Source organism: Schistocerca nitens, chromosome 1 (genome assembly GCF_023898315.1).
Source record: "Schistocerca nitens isolate TAMUIC-IGC-003100 chromosome 1, iqSchNite1.1, whole genome shotgun sequence".
Classification (NCBI taxonomy): Eukaryota; Metazoa; Arthropoda; class Insecta; order Orthoptera; family Acrididae; genus Schistocerca; species Schistocerca nitens.
Window position 1 is genome coordinate 739,297,794 of NC_064614.1, and position 22,392 is coordinate 739,320,185.

Sequence of the window (22,392 nt, forward strand, 5' to 3'; positions counted from 1 at the left end):
GCGGCCGCAGGCTATATGTACCTGGCGCGCCAACGTCCGAGGGCTTCTCCGCGGTCATTTCCGGTGCGGTTCTCCTCTTGCTACCTGCGACGGTCGTTCGCTGCAGTACGGGAAGCCAGGATCCGTTTACCTTAAGGCTTTCCTCTTTCTTGTTGAAACTGTTCGCGTGTTTTTGGATTTCTACAGCTTCTCTGAACAAGCGCGTGTGATAGTGCTTCTCTACAGCCAGAACTTCCGTGTCGGTGAATTTTATAACGTGGTCGGTCTCATTCAGTGCGTGCTCTGCCACGGCCGATTTCTCCACCTGCCCCAACCTGCAATGTCGCTTATGCTCTTTGATCCTGGTGTTAATGGATCGTCCAGTCATTCCGACATAAACTTTTCCGCAAGTGCAAGGTATGCGGTATATTCCCGACATTGCAAGTGGGTCTCTTTTCTCCTTCGCCGATCTAAGACACTCTTTGATCTTCCTTGTCGGTTTGAAAATCGTCTTTACGCCATGTTTGCGCAATATACGGCCGATTCTGTCCGTCACTCTGGGAATGTATGGCAAAAAGGCCGTACCCGACATTTCTTTTTCTGGTTCCTTACTTCGCCGAGTGTTTGGCTCTGTTACACTTCTAATGTAATTTGTGGAGTACCCATTGCTCCTCAGAACAGTTTCCAGGTGTTGCATTTCTCGTTTGAGGTGTTGAGGCTCACATATTCGTCCTGCTCTCGTTACGAGCGTACTAATCATGCCTCTTTTCTGGCTCGGGTGGTGGTTTGACAGTTTGTGCAGGTATCGGTCCGTGTGTGTCGGTTTTCGATACACGCTCTGTCCCAGGTTTTCGCCGTCCCTTGTGACCAGGACATCTAGAAATGGCAGTTTCTTGTCCTTTTCTACTTCCATGGTAAATGTTATGTTGGCATGGAGGCTATTCAAGTGTCTCAGGAATTCACCGAGCTGTTCTTCACCATGGCTCCACACCACGAAAGTATCATCGACGTACCTGTACCACACCTTAGGTTTGCAAGTCGCCGAGTCAATCGGCCGTGGCAGAGCACGCACTGAATGAGACCGACCACGTTATAAAATTCGCCGACACGGAAGTTCTGGCTGTAGAGAAGCACTATCACACGCGCTTGTTCAGAGAAGCTGTAGAAATCCAAAAACACGCGAACAGTTTCAACAAGAAAGAGGAAAGCCTTAAGGTAAACGGATCCTGGCTTCCCGTACTGCAGCGAACGACCGTCGCAGGTAGCAAGAGGAGAACCGCACCGGAAATGACCGCGGAGAAGCCCTCGGACGTTGGCGCGCCAGGTACATATAGCCTGCGGCCGCGAGCTCGCCTCCAGTTCACCACCGGCAATGGAGGGTGAAGCTTTGACAATGCCAGCCACTCGTGCTGGCGAAACGTCAGAAAAATCATTACATGAACGTCGGCCGAAGAACCCGAGACAGAAGCCAATAGGCAGTTTGTCAACAAGTGGCCACGAAAGCCTTAACAATTTTGTATTATATAATCTATCTGATACCTTCTAGTATCTCCAGGATTCTTCCATGTATACAACCTTCTTCTACGATTCTTGAACCAAGTGTTAGCTATGATTAAGTTATGCTCTGTGCAAAATTCTACCAGACGGCTTCCTCTTTCATTTCTCTCCCCCAATCCATATTCACCCACTATATTTCCTTCTCTCCCTTTTCCTACTCTCGAATTCCAGTCACCCACGACTATTAAATTTTCGTCTCCCTTCACTATCTGAATAATTTCTTTTAGCTCATCATACATTTCATCAATTTCTTCATCATCTGCAGAGCTAGTTGGCATATAAACTTGTACTACTGTAGTAGGCATGGGCTTTGTGTCTATCTTGGCCACAATAATGCATTCACTATGCTGTTGGTAGTAGCTTACCCGCACTCCTATTTTTTTCTTCATTATTAAACCCACTCCTGCATGACCCCTATTTGATTTTGTATTTATAACTCTGTATTCACCTTACCAAAAGTCTTGTTCCTCCTGCCACCGAACTTCACTAATTCCCACTATATCTAACTTTAACCTATCCATTTCCCTTTTTAAATTTTCTAACCTACCTGCCCGATTATGGGATCTGACATTCCACGCTCCGATCCGTAGAATGCCAGTTTTCTTTCTCTTGATAACGACGTCCCCTTGAGTAGTCCCCGCCCGGAGATCCAAATGGGGGACTATGTTACCTCCGGAATATTTTACCCAATAGGACACCATCATCATTTAACCATGCAGTAGTTCCCCCTTGCTTTCAGCCGTTCACAGTACCAGCACAGCAAGGCCGTTTTGGTTAGTGTTGCAAGGCCAGATCAGTCATCCAGACTGTTGCCCCTGCAACTACTGAAAATGCTGCTGCCCCTCTTCAGGAACCACACATTTGTCTGGCCTCTCAACAGATACCCCTCCGTTGTGGTTGCACCTACGGTACGGCCATCTGTATCGCTGAGCCACCAACGGCAAGGTCCATGGTTCATGGGGAAGGACTTGATAAATAGCTTATACATTCCTATTGTTGTACATTACTGGTTCGGCAGTATTTGAGAATGGCATGTGACTGGTTTGTTAAGTACTTGATTGTGTAGGAAACATGGTACTGCTTTTTGTTCAAGTTAATATGAAAGAGCTAAAAGTGATATTTGTAACAATGTTTTGTGACTGGAAAAAAGCAAAAAAATGTAGCTACATCAAATGTTGCGTCAGGTTAATGACTCACAAGTACAACCTTGGACCAGTATCACTAGCAGCAATGTTGAGTACATTCCATTTTATTATCGTTCTAATAACATCCATTTCATTCATGTCATGTTGTAATATATTTGGGCTGAGCTAATAAGAAAAATCACCTGCAACTTAAATTTTATGTAAAAAGGAAATGAGTTACATTAGAGAGTACAGTTACTGCTTCCAGTGAAGTACTGAACGAAATCAGATTGCTACTACTGTTCTCATGGATCAACGTACAGACTCCACACAATGCCCTCTAAAATTCAGCTTGATTTCTGTAATAAGCTTTGCAATATCCAGAAATAGAAGACTAGTCTTCTGGGAATCTAGTTTCCTGCATTACTATTCTAGCTGTTGGGTGGAGTGCTAGAAAGTGTTTTAAGTTCACCAAGATTTCTAGAAGTAGCCACTGCAGCTCCACTGAATAATTTACATATGCCATACTTTTGGGATGGGTGTGGAGAGGATAGGGGGAGTTGAAAAGGTAAAAATCTCATGATTTAATGTCAACTGGTACCACCTGTTGCAGGATTGTTCTCAATTTGGATAATTTCTATAGGTGACGTTTGGGCCCAGTTTAATCTTTCCCTTCACTTACTTCGCTTCTCTTCTTTTCCTTTTGAGATTTTAGTTTCAACTGGGAAATGCCTGGGTGGGCCTCAAACTGAAGGTGAACCAGCCACGCCTCCTTCAGCCACTGACTGTTGTAGAGGCATGGGGTGTTCCTGCAGGCAAGTGGCAGCATTCCTCCAAAGAGATATCTGTCAAGGAGGATACTGCTGTACTCACATACGTGTCACCAAAGTCCTCAAGCTAGATGTTGAAAGGCTTTCTTGATGGGAATGTGGTGTGAATGCAAGCCTGTTTGGGCCTAGTGTAGAGGGGAGATACAGAACCACAATCCTTTGTTTGTAATCTTAATCAAAGGTGTTAACTTACAAAAAATTATCATCTTCTAACAGTATTTTTTGGGTGTTCCAATCTCAGTCTTAATGTTTGAAAGTACAACTGTGTAAAGAATTTCTGGAAACAACCAATGAAATGGGTTAGCAGTTGATAAATCAGAGCATCATAATGTAAGTTGGTAATTCTATATCTGAATTTAATTCCAAAATTGGCCAAATGCTAAATGTTTAACTGTCTCTTCATCATGCCTGTCTGAATCTCAGTCATCTTTATGGCAAGTAGCAATCTATCTTTCCCTTATATTGTTGTAACCATGCGAACTGAGCATAATATGTAGTCATTTGTACAGATGTTCAACATTCATGTTCCTTCAGAACCGCAAAGTACATTAGTCAGTCAAGCATTCTATATACTTTAAGACATTGGAAGTCAGTAAGCAGGAATAACAAGCTTCCCCACAGTTAATGAATATCAGGAGTTTTCCACATTCAGTGTTTTGTGCAATGGTCAACCAGTCTCCACAGATTGTGTCGCTCGTACAGTATAATGTGTTCACAGTTCATAAGCTTAAAACAATACTTAAGAAGTGGTGCATATGGTTTGACTTCACATTATCGTCCTTTGGACCTCACTGGACACAATGGACAAAGTGGCTCCACATTTTTCTAAGTTAGGCCGTAATTCTTCGCCTGTTTTTAATCTAAGGTCACAATGAAAAATTAGATCTTGCCCCATGTTGAGCTGTTATGGAGAGCAATTGTGATCAGGACATAACCAAATTTGTTACATGAGAAGTGGGCCTGTGATTGCTTGGAGATGACATTTTGGTTAATATTGATCCACTTCTCATTTTATTTACTGAGTCTGTTTCAGCATGCTTATCTTCAAACTGCTGTACAAAGAACAATTTGGTTTTATATTAAAGGATGATTCACCATATGATTTGAAACAAACCAAGTATTGGGGAGTATATTTTTCTAATTGCTTCTTGACTGAGTTTTCCTTCTGTGAAATTGTTAGGGGAGGATATTTATTAGGACTGTAACTGCCTAATCTTTTAAGTGAGACTAATGACAGTGTACAACCAGCAGTTTGGTGTTGTTTAAGTCTCTTCATTGTGACTTGACCCCCCCCCCCCCTCTCCCCCAATAGTGTTGCACATTACAACAGGGGGGTCTCCTATCACCAACAGTCTACCTCAGTAACTGCTACCTGGCATGAGTAACCACTGCACATAGTCCACAGGACTATATATGACCTATATATGACAAACACATGCTCCTTGGCATATATCGAAAGGTGACAACAAAGGCATCAAAAGTGTGATCCCTGCATAGTCAAGAGTCTACAGTCGTGAAGACTCCCACTTACAAAGGGCTGGCCTTTGTTTTGAGTTTTCAGCATTTTACACTAACCACACATAACAGGTAAATAAGATGGAGTTTCCCATCTCGTGGGACACAATCCTCTATGGGCAACCTCCCCTGCACAGCCTGCACTACTGAGAAAACTTTTGAGAAGTGGAAGATCTATAGCCCACTAATGGACTATAGATCTTCACTGCCAGAAAAATAAAATGAGGTATAGAGTGAGGGCAGTCTGCAGTCAACAAATATAGCATTCGTACAACACGTGAGGCTTTGCAAAACATCTGATCCCAGTAATGTCTGGATATAAATTTCTTTAGAAGTTAAGACTCATTTACCAATATCGAATTTTTAATATCTACAGGTCAACAGAAGTAAAATCAAATATTTGTTGACATCTATGATAAAACAAAAGAAGACTCCATTGTCAGCACATAGCCCTGAATTATCATTCATTTTTTCAAAACAGATTTATATGTTATCTCTATTCTTTAGTAAGATTGTAAGAAAGAAAGAAAAAACAGTTTTGGGTATGAATTGCTTTTAGTAGTTACAAAAACACACATCCTTCCAGAGGGACATCAGAACAATAGGATAACTTTTTGTGAAGTTTAAACTTGGAACAGTTAACTTGTTTGGGTATTGTTATTGTCAAATAAACACCAATAAATTTGAGTTATGGGTTTAAATCAACTAATAACTACAATGAAGTAACAAAATAATCTTAAAAATATTTTTTATGTAACTGTATGATCAGATTTAGCAACAAACATGAATGGGTCCACCACATTTTAGGCACACTGTAGTAATCTTTTTGTCTCAATTTCAACATTTCTGTTCCTTTTCTTTTCTCCCCCCCCCCCCCCCCCTCATCCACTGGTAATTCAGCAATGTAATGTTCCCTTCCATCAAACCGAAAATCTTGTTTTGCCTTCTTACTTGGACACCCTCTGTTGGCAGTCACTCTTTGCATTGACAATTTGAAGACAAAGTGTCAAGTGATCTATGGCTTCTTCATTGTGCTTGTAAAGATCCCATGCATTTTATTTTGCAATGTCTATGAAATGTGCGATGATGTGGAAATACTAATTTTTCCCTCTTACAGAGCATCTACACACAGCCGCCATATAAGTGCTGCAGAAATTAATAGGTTAGACCGAGACACCCTAATCCTTTTCTTTTGTTTCCTGTAAAATCTTGCTACAGAACACAATGATTGAACTCTGTCAAAGTTAGTGGCTACAGTAACAACATTACTGTTATTCCAACGAACAATGGAAATCACTAATGCGTAGTTGAAACAAACTTCATGTGATCACCTCTTTCCTTTTATCAGTGTATCTACAAAAGATAGAGCACATTTCTTAACACTGTTACCTCTTATTTTTCCAGTTGCTTCCAGACCCCTCTCGCACAGTAATGGGTGGATTTTCCCAAAACGGCCCCATTTCTCTAAATTACTTTGTTGCATACCTATTGGAAAAGAAAAAGTCACACCGATCTCTGGACTTAACATTTGCTATGAGGTCATTGTGACTGTCTTTATCTGACTGAGTATATTTTTCTGTGTGATACTGTCACATAACCACTTAGCAGAAGTACTGCACAATAAGCGGCAACATCTCACCATATGAATAATTACCTAGTCTATTTCTTTTGGCTGCATACTGATTTGCGTAAGTGACCATCATTCGAAGTAGCCTACTTCACTATTAAAAAGCGGTTTGAAATATTCAAATGGTGTTCGCACTTCCTTCATGTCAACTGTGCACATTAGTGGCCATTCAGTAGTTGGATTATCTACTACTCCATTTTTTCAATTATACTTATTGAGGTTTTGAACTTCTTTCTTTGACAGCCTTTCTGCTTTGTTTGTTTGTTGTTGCTGTTTTACTGCTGGAGGATCCTGGAATGGCATCACAGGTTAAGGATTGTTTTGTGCTGTCTTCACAACATTACGATAGTCAGTTATGTCCAAGTCACAAAGTGCAGTAGCACTGAGCTGACATGCTAGTAATTTATCTACACTGGGATTTTCTTTGGCACCCGAATCTTTGTCTGTTATAACATCATTTGAATTTAGAGGAGGGTGTAATGTTACACCCACACCAGTATTTGGTACTTCACATCATTTGTTTCTAAAACGTCCAAAAGTACCAACAATGAACATCTTTTTCTATGAATATAAAATAGTACCCTGACACCGTTCTGGAAGGATGGTTCAAAACATTACTGAATTACAACTGACACGAACTTTCAATTGTTATATAACCCTATAAATATATGGTTTACTCTTTTAAGATGTTATGTTAACAGTATCAGAATTACCGACACAATATGGAAGAAAATATACATACCCCCTCGGTAACTAGATCAATCAATTCATCCATGGTAAAACTGAACTTGTTTTCAAGAGACAATTTCTCAGTAACCGTAATGGATAGTATCAAAATGACTGTGGCAGTGCATTTCTGACACAATTTACCTCATTTAAAAATGCACTACAGCCAACTGTGGCAGTGCATTATTTACAGAAATAAATAATTTCATGACTGAGTGATACCATTCTTCCAAAAGAACATCAGGGTTAAGGTTCAAGTCAGTGGATAAATTAAGACAGGTGATTAGGAGTTTGCTTGCATACGTTAAATTAAGACTCCAGTTCAAAATGAAAATAGAAGGAGATGAGCTGTACTTTTTCAGTCTACGAAAATAATGGGGTCGACAGAAGCGTCCGATCCCACGTGTCGTCTTTGACCCGTGACGTAAGGGTGTTGTCGTGTGTGACGTCATGACGACGCGGAGTTTGGTTTGAGTGTGGCTGTCTCCAGTTCTGTTTTATCTTATTTTATTTACTTTTCTGATCTGTTCGTTCTATCTCGTGAGATTTTTTTTTTTTAATTTAAAAACACTTATTACTTATTTTAATTATCTGTTTCCTCCAATTTCTGTTTTAGTTTATTATATTTATCTTTCTGATCTGTTCGTTCTATTCCGTGAGATTTTTTTTTTTTAAGACAAAAAACACTAATCAGCTACTGAAGCATCTTTATCTTCTATGGGTTGCAGGGGTTATGACCCCTGTGGAGGTGGGTGGGTATTCACGCATGGCTGTCTTCACTTACACGTTGTAGCTACGCAAGGCGTCTAAATTTGTTTATATTTAGTTTGCCCCCCACCCAAAACACCCCATTTCCCGCGCTTGTCCCATTAGTGTCATTAGGCTTCTTGTGGAAAGTGTGTGTGTTTGTTTTTGTTTCCGCCATATTTGTGACGTCATGGGTCAAAGCAGACGGGCGGGATCGGACGCTTCTGTATTTCCAAATAATGAAATCCACAGCCCTGTCATATCTAACACACACCTATATCATTTGCCTAATGTAACATACCCTTTTCACTTACATATTACGTTAGAACAAATGATGTAGGTGTTTGTTTGATATGACAGGACTTTAGATTTCATTATTTTCATAGGCTGAAAAAGTACAGCACATATGCTTGTCTTTTTTTCGAATTTTGGACTGGGATATAATTTAATGTGTGTGAGCCAACTCCTAATCACCTGTGTTAATTTATCCACTGAGATTTAGAGAAGGTGCCTCTTGACATGCCATGTTATTTTTGGATTTCTTGGTGCAATAATTCCAGTAGGAATGGCAAGACAACAAAGCTATTACCTTTATAAAAACCACCAGGAACTACTGTAAAGAAGAATAAAAAGACATTATGTGCCCTAAAGTAGAACCAGGACCTGAATCATAACCACAAGTTAGTGACAATGAGGATCCTAAGGAAAACCTGACCAACAGATATTCCAGAACCAAAGAAGAAGAGACAAAGACACTGTTTGTGTATGATCTTGAATGCCTTCAGAAAAACGTATTTTAGAAGTGGAAAATCAAGTACTTTGGCACTATAAAATTAGGATCTATTTTGGGAAGCTCTGTGAATTCAAAATTTTAGGTATCTTTGGGCCCAATAATGACTTCACAATTGAAATTAGGTCTAAAAGATGCCATAATGAAGAGTAAAAATAGGCTACCAATTTTTTTACCAATAATTATGTGAGGGAGTCAGCATTTATGTCTGCTTAAAAATGCACAGCAAATGGAATACTGATAGCACGTGTCAGAAAAGATTTTGCAATAGGCTACATTATATCGCAGGCAATCAATAACATTGAATATTCTTGTATAAGTGTATCCAACAAAGTATTTAGCATAACTCGATAAATGCAACTTTCATACTCAATTTTGTTTGGTTGTACTGTACATCAGGCTATCACTGTGTGTGTGTGTGTGTGTGTGTGTGTGTGTGTGTGTGTGTGTGTGTGTGTAAACTTAGTAGGAACTTGAGGTGGAATGAACAGAGAGGCTCAATCTTGTTTACAAATCAATCATACGACCCTTCCAAGTACACTGCTCAAGTATTTGTGACCTGTAACAAATAGGGCTAGCAGGAGATATTTAACGTATACCAAGAAGGGCAGCACAAATGGTCACAAGTTTGTTTTACCCGAGAGATCTAGGAATATACTAAATCCTCCTACATATCGCTCCCATAGGGATCTTGAGCATAAAATTACATTAACTACAGCACATATAGGGACATTTAAACAATCATTTTTCCAACACTCTATGCTTCAATGTTACGGGAAAAGACCTAATAACTGGTACTGAGGGAGGAACACACTGCCATGTACTTAACAATGCTTCGAAACGTATATAGAAGTACTTACTCTTCTTAGGGTTTTTCTTCGCTTCTCGTCTCAGTTTTCTGTTATGTTCTCGTACTTTCTTTTCAATTTTGTACCTCTTCCGCGCAGGAATGCGTTTGCTGGTCTTTTCTAGTGGACATCACAATATATCATCAACATATCAACAAATCTATGAAATACTGAACATTATATAAGTATATTACTCACTCAAGCATAGTTTGGCCATGTTGTTCACAAAACTTTAAAAAAACTGAGGAAAATAACACATCAGTCGAAACACTCACATTACACAATACACATCAACTACAAATTCGCACGTGTGTGGGATTGTGGATGTTTACGAACTGTTACGGAAAGAAGTTTATCGCTGAAGATACGTCACTCATTTTAATGTTTTGAACATATGGAAGAATTCTATTCGGTCGCTCTTCGATTGTTACCAACATTTAAAACATTTGCGCATATCGAATGCAGAGAATGTTCTGAAAATATTCCGTTTTAATGATTTTGAATGAAGTTACCAGCTTTTAGCTGTGATTGAAGCCGAAGAAAGATTTCACTTTGATTACCGGGCTTCATAACAAAAAAGAGTATTTGGCTAGCACAGTTGTTGTCTTTCCTGTACCATACTGACGCGTCTGCAACAACCACAAAGCTAACAACTTGACGAACTAGCATATATTTATGTTTTTTACGTGACTGGGTTGATTTCTGTATCCTTTTTCTCAGACCAACAATCGTTATTATCGAAGTAAAGATCTCGATTTTCTGTTGACCGGAACTTAAGGGGCCGTACGCTTAAGGGGGTTGGTGGAGTGGAGTTGTTATGCTGCTAAGGAAAGTTGTGTAGTAAAAGTATTTTTTTAAAACCATGTCTGAACTCTTCAGATCGGCAATGGGTTATTTTAATAGCAGTACATATGCAGCAGGAGCAGAAAATGAGTTAGTTGGGCAAATAGTGGAATTAGGAAATGTGAAGCTGCGAGTGAAAAAAGTCATAGCAGAAGGCATGTATAATCATATTTTTTCTCTTAAATGTTTTTTCCTCTTGGCGGTACAGTTAGAGAGATTGAAAACCAAAAGACATTGCTTTCCTGTACCATAGTACAGACTCCTGATGATACTCTGACAGAAAATATAATACCGCAACTGTCAAATAACTTGTGTTTGACGTTTGATGTGGGCATTAACATTTCTGATATATATTTTTTTTTTAAATTGCAGGAGGATCGGCTTTTGTATTCGTAGCTCAGGATCCAAGTACGGGGAAAGAATATGCTCTGAAGGTAGGTGCTTCAACACAAAAAATATCACAGCGAATTGATCGTGTATGCGATATATGGCACATACAAGTAAACCTGTCAACTGAACGTATTGTCACATCGTGCCATCCTGAGCGCTGTCATGTGATGCGAGCTGTCAACGTGCAAAGCAGAGAGGTAGCACTATGGTAACCAAGATGACGGTTTATCATTGTTGCTGGCAAATATAAGTCTTTGTTTTTGCAGTTTGAACACTTTCCCTTAAGCAACTGTAGTGTGTATTCAGCCATTGTGCCTCGTAGAGCCCATTGAAAAGGAGAAACTTCAGAGGTGTGGAATGAGTCTTAGACATACATTAAAATGAAACAAAGACATCATAGAAAGTTTGTCTAAACATGACATGAAAAATCTCCTGACGTTTGTATGTTGAGAGTACACATAAACTGCACCGTAAAAAATGTTAGCCTGTTTTGTAAAGCCTTTGGGAACTGGGCAGTATGAGACTAGCATAGTTTTGAAGCAGCAACTTTTTGACTTGAAGCAGTAACTTTTTGGAAAAGAATTTTTTGTAAATAACTATTTTAAAACCAGTTACTGAAAAAATTTTAGCAATTTTTGTGTGAGATTTGTTTCCTAATTTACTTCTTGTGTGAAGTGTTTGAGTGCTTCACTGAAAAGATTTTCATGGTTTGTGATGTATTAATTTTAAATTTTCTGTGTTTGGGACTATGTATTTATTAAGTAAAACATTTCAGAATATTTCATCAAAATGTCAAATGTTTTCTTTTTGCAGAGACTTATGGCAGCAGATGAAAATACAAACAGAAATATTGTACAAGAAATAACAATACTTGTATCCTTTAATGTAGGACAACATTAAGTTTTATTTCTGAAGGAATTCAATGTTTAACAAAGTATTTTCCAATAAATGCAATCTCTCTCTCTCTCTCTCTCTCTCTCTCTCTCTCTCTGAGTAAAGACCACTTATCTAAGTTTCAAATTGTATTCGGCATTAATATTTGCTAGATACTTGAATGCTTTGCTGTATGATAATCTCCCATATATTTAAAAATCTTCCCTGTTGCCCTTAACATTTTACTCAGAAGAAACTTTCAGGGCATCCAAATATTCTTCAGTTTTTATCAGCAGCCTGCATTGACAAAACAAAATCTGGCAATGGGATGACAGAATATCTGTTACTAACAGAACTCTGCCAAGGTGAGTCTTGCAAAAACAGACACAATGTCCAGACAGCAACTATTGAGCAATCATAACTATTTTATTCCAGTCACATTCATCACTTAATATTGTTTTCTATTCAGTCGCAACTGTAACTGAAGTTAATAACCAGTTATAAGGAACCAGTAGTAAGGTGACTAACCTTTTTTAATGTACCCTGCTCCTAGGGTGCATGACAGAACTACGGTTAGCAGTTGTATGTTACATGTGGTATTCGTTTTTATGTGAGCTGTGAAAAGGGTGCTGCTGTTATGTTACCAACAGGAAACCATTACATAAGTTGTAGGACTGTAAGATTTCTTCTGTTAAAGTAATCATTATACTCATTATATTTCAACTTCATCTAGCACACTTTAATTTATATTTTTATTTTTATTGCTTGTAAATTACTTGGTTTACAATTTGGATGAATTGACAAGTTCATGAATCATGTCTGATGGCTTCATTGACTACTTCTGTACAACTCCTTCTTGTATCATCATCTATCCTTGGAGAAAGTCAGCTTTGAAGTATAGAACCTACTGGTAAACGCACCCCCCCCCCCCCTCTTTTGCATGTGACATCAAGACTTCAGACTTAAACTGGAATTCAAGATGCATAAACTAAGTGCCATAAAAATGTATGATTATTATTAATTACGCTACCAGAACATCACATTTGTTGACACTGCCAGTTGATGACAAAACTGTGACTTTCTCATCAAACCCAGATCTCTGGCTACGCTACAGGTCAACCTGTCACAACTAACATCCCAAAAAGTGACATGTGACATAAAATCAAAATAACTAGTTTTAGTGTTGATCTCTCTCTCTCTCTCTCTCTCTCGCTCGCTCGCTCGCTCGCTCGCTCGCTGCTCACATATGTTGCAAGTCACAATATCAGTATATCATGGCTCAAAGCTGACTGCCAGCTTCAAATGACGTCATAACTCTGTGCAGAGGCACACATGAGCATCTGCAGAACATTACTAGTGAAATAAAACACAAATAAACTGGATGATTTTAAACTGTCAGCAAATTGGCGTTACAAGTAATGTGGTTAGCTGTGGCTCATACACTTACATCATGTATGGAGAAGCGTGTGGAGAAAGGAAAAGCTACAGAAAAAAAGCAGTTTGCACAGAGTCCTTGTGTAATGTCATGTATGTGAAATCAAGACAAATTGTGTGTGGAAGTTAATATTTGCAAGGTCATCAGCTACTTAAATACACTTCAATTTTGCTCACCACACTAATCTGCTTGTGACCGACAGTTGCCACAAGTAAAATGAACACCCCTTACATTTCATCAACAGGTCTGCATCCATACTCTACAAACCACTGTGAAGTGGATAGCAGAGGGCATGTTCCATTGTACCAGTTATTAAGTTTTCTTCCCCTTCCATTTATGTATGGAGCGCAGGAAGATTGTTTGATTGAATAGCTCCATACACGTTGAAATTATTCTAATCTTGTCATCACGATATCTTTGTGTACAATATGTAGGGGATGTAGTATGTTTCTAGAGTCACTTACAGGACACACATTTGGGAGGACGATGGTTCAAACCCAGGTACAGCCATCCGGATTTAGGTTTCCCATGCTTTCTCTAAACCACACCAGGCAAATGCTTGGATGGTTTCTTTGATAGGACGTGGCCAATTTCCTTCCCCATCCTTAACACAATTCGAGCTTGTCCTCCATCTATAATGACCTTGATGTTGACGGGACATTAAACCCAATCTTCTTGGAGTCATTATTTAAAGCTGGTTCTTGAAACTGTTAGCAGACGTGTTCTGGACAGTTTACATCTATCTTAAAGAGTCTGCCAGTTCATTTTCTTCAGCGTCACTGTACCATCCTTCCATGGGTCAAACAAACCCTTCTTGGTGTACATTCAGTATCCCCCATTATTCCTATTTGGTACGGGTCCCACACACTTGACCAATGTTACAGAATGCATCGCATGAGTAAATTGTAAGCAATCTCCTGTGTAGACTGATTGCACTTCCCCCAATAATCTATCAAAAAGCTGAAGTCTACCATTTGCTTAACCCACAAAAACACCTGTATGATCTTACCATTTCATATCCCTACAAAATGTTACACCCAGGTATTGGTATGAGTTCGCTGATCTCAACTGTGATTCTCTGATATTACAGTTATAGGATACTCTTCCCATGAACCATGGACCTTGCCGTCGGTGGGGAAGCTTGCATGCTTCAGCGATACAGATATCTGTACCTTAGGTGCAACCATAATGGAGGTGTATCTGTTGAGAGACCAGACAAATGTTTGGTTCCTGAAGAGGTGCAGCACCATTTTCAGTAGTTGCAGGGGCAACAGTCTGGATGACTGACTGATCTGGCCTTGTTAACATTAACCAAAACGGCCTTGATGTGTTGCTACTGCAAATAGCTGAGAGCAAGGGGAAACTACAACTGTAATTTTTCCCAAGGGCATGCAGCTTTCCTGTGTGGATAAATGATGATGGCATCCTCTTTGGTAAAATATTCTGGAGGTAAAATAGTCCCCTATTCGGCTCTCTGGATGGGGACTACTCAGGACGATGCCGTTATTAGGAGAAAGAAAACTGGTTTTCTTCGGATCGAAGTGTGGGATGTTAGATCCCTTAATTGGACAGGTAGGTTAGAAAATTTAAAAAGGGAAATGGATAGGTTAATGCTAAATAGTGGGATTCGGTGAAGTTAGGTGGCAGAAGGATCAAGACTTCTGGTCAGACAAATACAGAGTTATAAATACAAAATCAAATAGGAGTAATGCAGGAGTAGGTTTAATAATGAATAAAAAAATAGGAGCACAAGTAAGCTACTACGAACAGCATAGTGAATGCATTGTTGTATAGACACAAAGCCCATGCCTACCACAGTAGTACAAGTTAATATGCCAACTAGCTCTGATGAAGAGATTGAAGAAATGTATGATGAGATAAAAGAAATTATTCAGATAGTGAAGGGAGACGAAAATTTAATAGTCATAGTGGACTGGAGTTCGATAGTAGGCAAAGGAAGAAAAGGAAAAGGAGTAGGCAAATATAGAATGGAGGTAAGGAATGAAAGAGGAAGCCACCTGGTCGAATTTTGCACAGAGCATAACTTAATCATAGCTAATACTTTGTTTAAAAATAATGAAAGAAGGTTGTGTACAAGGAAGAGGCCTGGAGACACTGGATGGTTTCAGATAGCTTATATAATGGTAAGACAGAATTTTAGGAACCGGGTTTTAAACTGTAAGACATTTCCAGGGGAAGATGTGTACTCCGACCACAATCAATTCTTTATGAACTGTAGATTAAAGCTGAAGAACCTGCAAAAAGGTGGGAATTTAAGGAGCTGGGACATGGATAAACTGAAAGAATCAGAGATTGCAGACAGTTTCAGAGAGAGCATTAGGGAATGGTGACAAGAATAGGGGAAAGAAATACAGTAGAAGAAGAATGGGTAATTTTGAGAGATGAAATAGTGAAGGCAGCAGATGATCAAGTAGGTAAAAATATGAGGACTAGTAGAAATCTTTGGGTAACAGAAGAGATACTGAGTTTAATTGATGAAAGGAGGAAACATAAAAACACAATAAATGAAGCAGGCAAAAGGAGTACAAACGTCTCAAAAATGAGATCAGCAGGAAGTGCAAAATGGCCAAGCAGGCATGGCTACAGAACAACTGTAAGGATGTAGAGGCATATATCACTAGGGGTAAGATAGATACTGTCTAGAGGAAAATTAGAGAGACTTTCGGAGAGAAGAGAACCACTTGTATGAATATCATGAGCTGAGATGGAAAACCAGTTCTAAGCAAAGAAGGGAAGGCAGAAAATTGAAAGAAGTCATGGCTGCAAAATACTAACACGAATTCTTTACTGATGGATGGAAAAACTGGTAGATGCTGACCTCAGTGAAGATAAGTTTGGAGTCCATAGAAACATTGGAACGCCTGAGGGGATACTGACCCTGTGTCTTATCTTAGAAGAAAGATTAAGGAAAGACAAACCTAAGTTTCTAGCATTTGTAGACTTGGAGAAAGCTTTTGACAATGTTGACTGGAATACTCTCTTTCAAATTCTAAAGGTGGCAGGAGTAAAATACAGGGAGCGAAAGGCTATTTACAATTTGTATAGAAACCAGATGGCAGTTATAAGAGTCGAGGGACATGAAAGGGAAGCAGTGGTTGGGAAGGGAGTGAGACAGGGTTGTAGCCTCTCCCTGGTGTTATTCAATCTGTATATTGAGCAAGAAGTAAAGGAAAGAAAAGAAAAATGTGGAGTAGGAATTAAAATCCATGGAGAAGAAATAAAAGCTTTGAGGTTTGGAGATGAAATTGTAATTCTGTCAGAGACAGCAAAGGACCTGGAAGAGCAGTTGAAAAGAATGGACAGTGTCTTGGAAGGAGGATATAAGATGAACGTCAAAAAAAGCAAAACAAGGATAATGGAATCTAGTCAAATTAAATCAGGTGATGGTGAGGAAATTACATTAGGAAATGAGGCACTAAAGTAGTAGATGAGCTTTACTATTTGGGGAGTGAAATAACTGACAATGGTCGAAGTGTAGAGGATGTAAAATGTAGACTGGCAATGGCAAGGAAAGTGTTTCTGAAGAAGAGAAATTTGTTAACATCAAGTATAGATTTAAGTGTCAGGAAGTCATTTCTGAATGGATTTGTATGGAGTGTAGCCATGTATGGAAGTGAAATGTGGACGGTATCTACTTGAGACAAGAAGAGAATAGAAGCTTTCGAAATGTGGTGCTACGGAAGAATGCTAAAGATTAGATGGGGTAGATCATGTAACTAATGAAGAAATGAGGAAGTACTGAATAGAATTGGGGAGAAGAGGAATTTGTGGCACAACTTGACTAGGAGGGATCGGTTGGTAGGGCACATTCTGGGGCATCAAGGGATCATCAATTTAGTATTGGAGGGAAGTGCAGAGAGTAAAAATCCTAGATGGAGACCAAGGGATGAATACACTAAACAGATTCAGAAAGATGTAGGTTGCAGTAGTTACTTGGAGATGAAGCAATTTGCATAGGATAGAGTAGCATGGAGAACTGCATCAAACCAGTGTTTGGACTGAAGACGACAACTATTTTTTCTTTTTGTGAAGTGCACAATTTTACATTTCAGAACATTTAAAGCAAATTGCCAATCTTTGTACCAGTTTGAAATCTTATTAACATCTGACTGAATTTTTATGCAGCTTCTTTCAAGCAGTACTTCATCACAGATAATTGCATCATCTATAAAAAATATGAGGTTACTGTTAATATTGTCCACAACATCATTAATATATAACATGAACAGCATGCATCCCAAAACACTTTCGTTAGGCAGACCTGAAATTACTTCCACACTTTGACAATGACTCTTCATCGAATATAACATGCTGTGTCCACCCAACAAAAAAACCTCCTGTCCATCCATAACGTTCACTTGATACCCCATATGATTGGACCTCTGACCATAAGCACAGTAGTGGTACCAAGTCAAATACTTTTCCGAAATCAAGAAATACTGCATTTAACCTGACTGCCTTGGTTCAAATCTTCCAGTGTGTCACATGAGAAAAGTGAGAGTTGGGTTTCAGATCATCGATGTTTCTGGAATCCGTGCTGGTTGGCATGGAGAAGGTCACTCTGTACAATGTCCCTCACTATGAATTCTGAATTGTTCTAGGATTTTACAACAGATAGATGTGAAAGACATTGGACAGTAGTTTTTGGATCGCTTCTACTACCCATCTTGCAGACAGGTGTGACCTGTGCTTTTTTCAAAGAACTGGGCCTGATTTTTTGCTTGAGGGATCTATGATAGATTATAGTTAGAAGAGAGGCTATCTCGGCCACAAATTGAATATAGAATCTGACAGGGATTCCACCAGGCCCAGGAGCTTTGTTCGATTTTAACAATTTTAACTGTTTCTCAACACCACTGACACTAATACTGATTTTAGTCATCTTTTCAGGAGCATGAGGATTAAATCGTGGCAATTCTCCTGGGTTTCCCTTTGTAAAGGAACATTTGAAAACAGAGTTAAGCATTTCAGCTTATGCTTTGCTATCCTCAGTTTCAGTTCATCTCATTTGTCAGGAACTAGGCACTAACTTTGGTACCATTAACAGCCGTTACATATGACTAGAATTTCTTTGGATTTTGTGAAAGATCATTTGACAGTATTCTGCTATGGTAGTCACTGAAGGTTTCACACAATGCACTCTTGACAGTCAAATGAGTTTCATTCAGCATTTATCTATTGTAAGGCCAACGCTTTGTTTTACACCTGTTATGCAGTAATTAGTGTTCCCCTAGAAGTTTCTGCAAAATGACTGTTTACCATGGAGGGTCACTCCCATTATGAACTGTTCTACTAGGTACCTGTCTGTTCAGTGCATGGTCAACAATTCTCTTAAACTTGGGCCATCGTTCCTCTACATGCTCCTGTCTTGTGCTGAAAGTTTAAAGTTCCTCATCGAGTTAGAACATGGGGGTATATATAGTTCACTGAACATATATGTATCTTTCTGCCTTTTCTAGTTGAAATAGGTCAGATCTATTTGTTGCCATTAGATACAGTATACACTGAAGAAAGAGCCAAAGAAATTGGTACACCAGCCCAATATTGTGTAGGACCCCCATGAACACACTGAAGTGGTGCAACATGATGTGGCATGGACTCGACTAATGTCTAGAATAGTGCTGAAGGGAATTGACACCATGAATCCTGCAGGGCTGTCCATAAATCCATAAGAGTACGATGTGGTGGAGATCTGTGAACAGCACGTCACAAGGCATCCCAGATATGCTCAATAATGTTCATGTCTGGGGAGTTTGGCGGCCAGCGGAAGTGTTCAAACTCAGAAGAGTGTTCCTGGAGCTACTCTGTAGCAATTCTGGACATGTGGAGTGTCTGATTTTTCTGCTGGAATTGACCAAGTCTGTCAGAATGCACAGTGGACATGAATGGATGCAGGTGATCAGACTGGATGCTTTCGTATGTATCACCTGTCAAGAGTCATACAGTCCTCTGCTGACATGCAGGGTCCATGGATTCATGAGGCTGTCTCCGTACCCGTACACAGCCATCCACTCAATGCAATTTGAAATGAGACTCGTCCGAACAGGCAACATGTTTCCAGTCATCAGCAGTCCAATATCAGTGTTGACTCAACCAGGCGAGGTGTAAAACTGTGTCGTGCAGTCGTCAAGGGTACAGAAGTGGGCCTTTGGCTCAGAAAGACCATATTGATGGTGTTTCGTTGAATGGTTCACTCAGTGACACTTGTTAATGGCCCAGCATTGGAATCTGCAGCAATTTGTGGAATGGTTGTACTTTACTAAAATGTAAACTTTCACGGCCGGAAATATCATGTCCATTATAATTATCCGGGCTGTTATGCCGTGGTCGGTTGATGAATTCTGAGGTGATTCCCAACGTTTCGTCTCCGACTGCGGGAGACATCTTCAAGGGGGTCCGTAGCTTGATGGTCCAACACACACACTGGCTCGCTACTGGCCCGCTATTTGGTCTGTTCTCGGACCGATGGGGGGACGTTCGCCACCTCCAAGCCCATGTTCTTTGTTCAGCACATCGAGGACATCTTCGGGGAAATCGAGGCTCTCAGTAAAATGCGTTCGGGGTCCGTTCTTATAAAGACCACCTCCGCCACACAGTCGGCGGCGCTCCAGGCGTGCGACTGACTAGGGGACATCCCAGTGTCCATTGTCCCGCATCTGGCACTGAATGGGACGCAGGGGGTTATTTTTCATCGGGATCTCCTGCTGCAATCTGATGAGGAGCTCAGAGCCAACCTGGAGCGCCGAGGCGTGCATTTCGTCCGGCGAGTCCAGCGCGGCCCCAAAGACCGTCGCATCGACACCGGGGCCTTTATCCTCGCCTTCGAGGGGAACGTTCTCCCGGACAAGGTAAAGGTGATGTGCTACCGGTGCAACGTGCGACCTTACGTCCCACCTCCTATGCGCTGCTTTCGGTGTTTGCGCTTTGGGCACATGTCGTCACGATGTGAGGCTGAGCCCCTTTGTGGCGATTGTGGACGTCCTCTTCGTGAGGAACATACATGCACCCCACCACCTCGGTGCATTAATTGTCCTGGCATCCACTCGCCTAGATCTTTAGACTGCCCCGCGTATCAGAAGGAGAAGAAGATTCAAGAACTCAAAACTTTGGATCGTCTCTCTTATTCTGAGGCCAGGAAGAAGTATGACCGCCTCCATCCCGTGACGTTGACAACTTCGTTTGCCTCAGTCGTGTCCACTCCTTCCACAGTATCCTCACCCCTATCCTGTCCCCCCTCCACCTCCTCCCCCCATCCGGGGTCTATGCCTCCGCCTCCCAAATCCCTCCCTTCCAAATCCTCCTCCCCCGCGGCCCCCGCCCCCTCTGCCCCAGAGGCCACCCTTCCTCCTCCTCCCCCCCCCCCTCCCCACTGCCTGAGAAGCGATCCTCTTCTCAGGCATCCATCGGGGAAACGTTCCGGACCCCGGCTTCCGAGGTCCGGCGTTCCAAAACGGAACCCGCGCATGAGGACCTTCTTCGGGTCCAGCCCACCATCCCTGTGCCTCCTCGGACTTCCAAGAAGGCCTCCAAGAGGTAGTCTCTATCCCCCTCTCCACCCCGGCGCGTTTCGTCTGACGCTCCATCCGTGAGTCGCTGCTCCCGGCCGTCCTCAGTTTCACCGGGACGCTCTGCTGCCAGGCGCTCAGCTGGCCTCTCGTCGGCAAATGATGCTGCCCCTTCTACGCAACCCGGGACAGCGGCCGCAGCTGGCGACGACTCGATGGAACAGGATCCGCCTCTCGCTGGTTGTAGCGTTGTTCCCTCGAAACCTGGCCCTCCGCAGCCGTCGAGGTGACCAGCTCTTCCCCCGTCTCGTTCCCCCCTTTTTGCTGACTAGCGATCTCCTTGTTACATTGGAACATAAGAGGTATTCGATCTAATCGGGAGGAATTACAACTGCTCCTCCGCCTGCACTGTCCGCTCGTCCTTGGTCTCCAGGAAACCAAGTTGCGCCCAACTGACCGTATTGCCTTTACCCACTATACCTCGGAGCGGTATGACCTCACCCCTGTGGACAGTATTCCAGCTCATGGTGGGGTCATGTTGCTCGTTCTGGACAATGTCTATTACCATCCCATCCCATCCCATTGACCACCCCCCTCCAAGCAATAGCTGTCCGTATTACTCTTTCTGCCTTTACTTTTTCCGTTTGTACCGTCTACACTCCATCATCATCCGCAGTTAGTCGGGCTGACATGATGCACCTGATTGTTCAGCTTCCTCCGCCGTTTTTATTGTTTGGCGACTTCAATGCCCATCATCCCCTTTGGGGCTCTCCTGCATCCTGTCAAAGAGGCTCCCTCTTGGCGGATGTCTTCAACCATCTCAATCTTGTCTGCCTCAATACTGGCGTCCCGACTTTCCTCTCGGACTCTACTCATACCTACTCCCACTTGGACCTTTGGATCTGTTCTACCACTCTTGCCCGTCGGTTCGAGTGGTATGTCCTTTCTGACACCTATTCGAGCAACCACTTCCCCTGTGTTGTTCGTCTCCTGCACCACACTCCATCCCCACGTCCTTCGAGCTGGAACATACCGAAAGCTGACTGGGGACTTTACTCCTCCCTGGCGACCTTTCCGGACCACGATTTTCTCAGTTGTGACAGTCAGGTCGAATACCTCACGGCTGTTATCATCAGTGCTGCCGAACGTTCCATTCCTCATACTACCTCTTCTTCAAGTCGCGTTTCCATCCCCTGGTGGAATGAGGCTTGTAAAGACGCTATCCGTGCTCGACGACGTGCCTTACGCACCTTTCGCCGCCATCCTACGTTGGCGAATTGTATTGGATACAAATGACTCAGAGTGCAATGCCGTAGAGTCATCAAAGACAGCAAAAAAGCTTGTTGGGCCTCTTTCACTAGCTCCTTTAACAGTTTTACTCCCTCTTCTGTCGTTTGGGGTGGCCTGCGCCGGCTGTCGGGCATTAAGGCCCACTCCTCGGTACCTGACCTGACCTCAGGTAATGAGGTCCTTGTTGATCCTGTGACTGTCTCCAACGCCTTTGGCCGCTTTTTCGCGGAGGTTTCAAGCTCCGCCCATTACCACCCTGCCTTCCTTCCCAGGAAAGAGGCAGAAGAGGCTC

General features: G+C 41.6%; 2 protein-coding genes across 4 annotated transcripts in view; one reads left to right on the forward strand and one right to left on the reverse strand.

Annotated features, from left to right (window-relative positions):
* Positions 1-10,133, reverse strand: part of LOC126260269 (guanine nucleotide-binding protein-like 3 homolog) — a 91,564-nt gene extending 81,431 nt beyond the window's left edge. Inside the window, exons 1-2 of the mRNA XM_049957599.1 lie at positions 9,942-10,133; positions 9,756-9,863 (exon numbers count right to left, since the gene is read on the reverse strand). Coding sequence (XP_049813556.1) covers positions 9,756-9,863; positions 9,942-9,960 — 127 coding nt within the window. The 5' untranslated portion in view covers positions 9,961-10,133. The remainder of the gene's footprint in view (positions 1-9,755; positions 9,864-9,941) is intronic.
* A 212-nt stretch (positions 10,134-10,345) lies between these two features.
* Positions 10,346-22,392, forward strand: part of LOC126260250 (cyclin-G-associated kinase) — a 256,668-nt gene continuing 244,621 nt past the window's right edge. For 2 of the 3 annotated variants that reach the window (XM_049957574.1, XM_049957583.1), the window contains exons 1-4: positions 10,346-10,741; positions 10,959-11,020; positions 11,790-11,849; positions 12,100-12,214. In XM_049957574.1, the coding sequence (XP_049813531.1) occupies positions 10,606-10,741; positions 10,959-11,020; positions 11,790-11,849; positions 12,100-12,214 (373 nt within the window). In that variant the 5' untranslated portion in view covers positions 10,346-10,605. The remainder of the gene's footprint in view (positions 10,742-10,958; positions 11,021-11,789; positions 11,850-12,099; positions 12,215-22,392) is intronic. The other variant, XM_049957590.1, reaches the window with a different exon arrangement.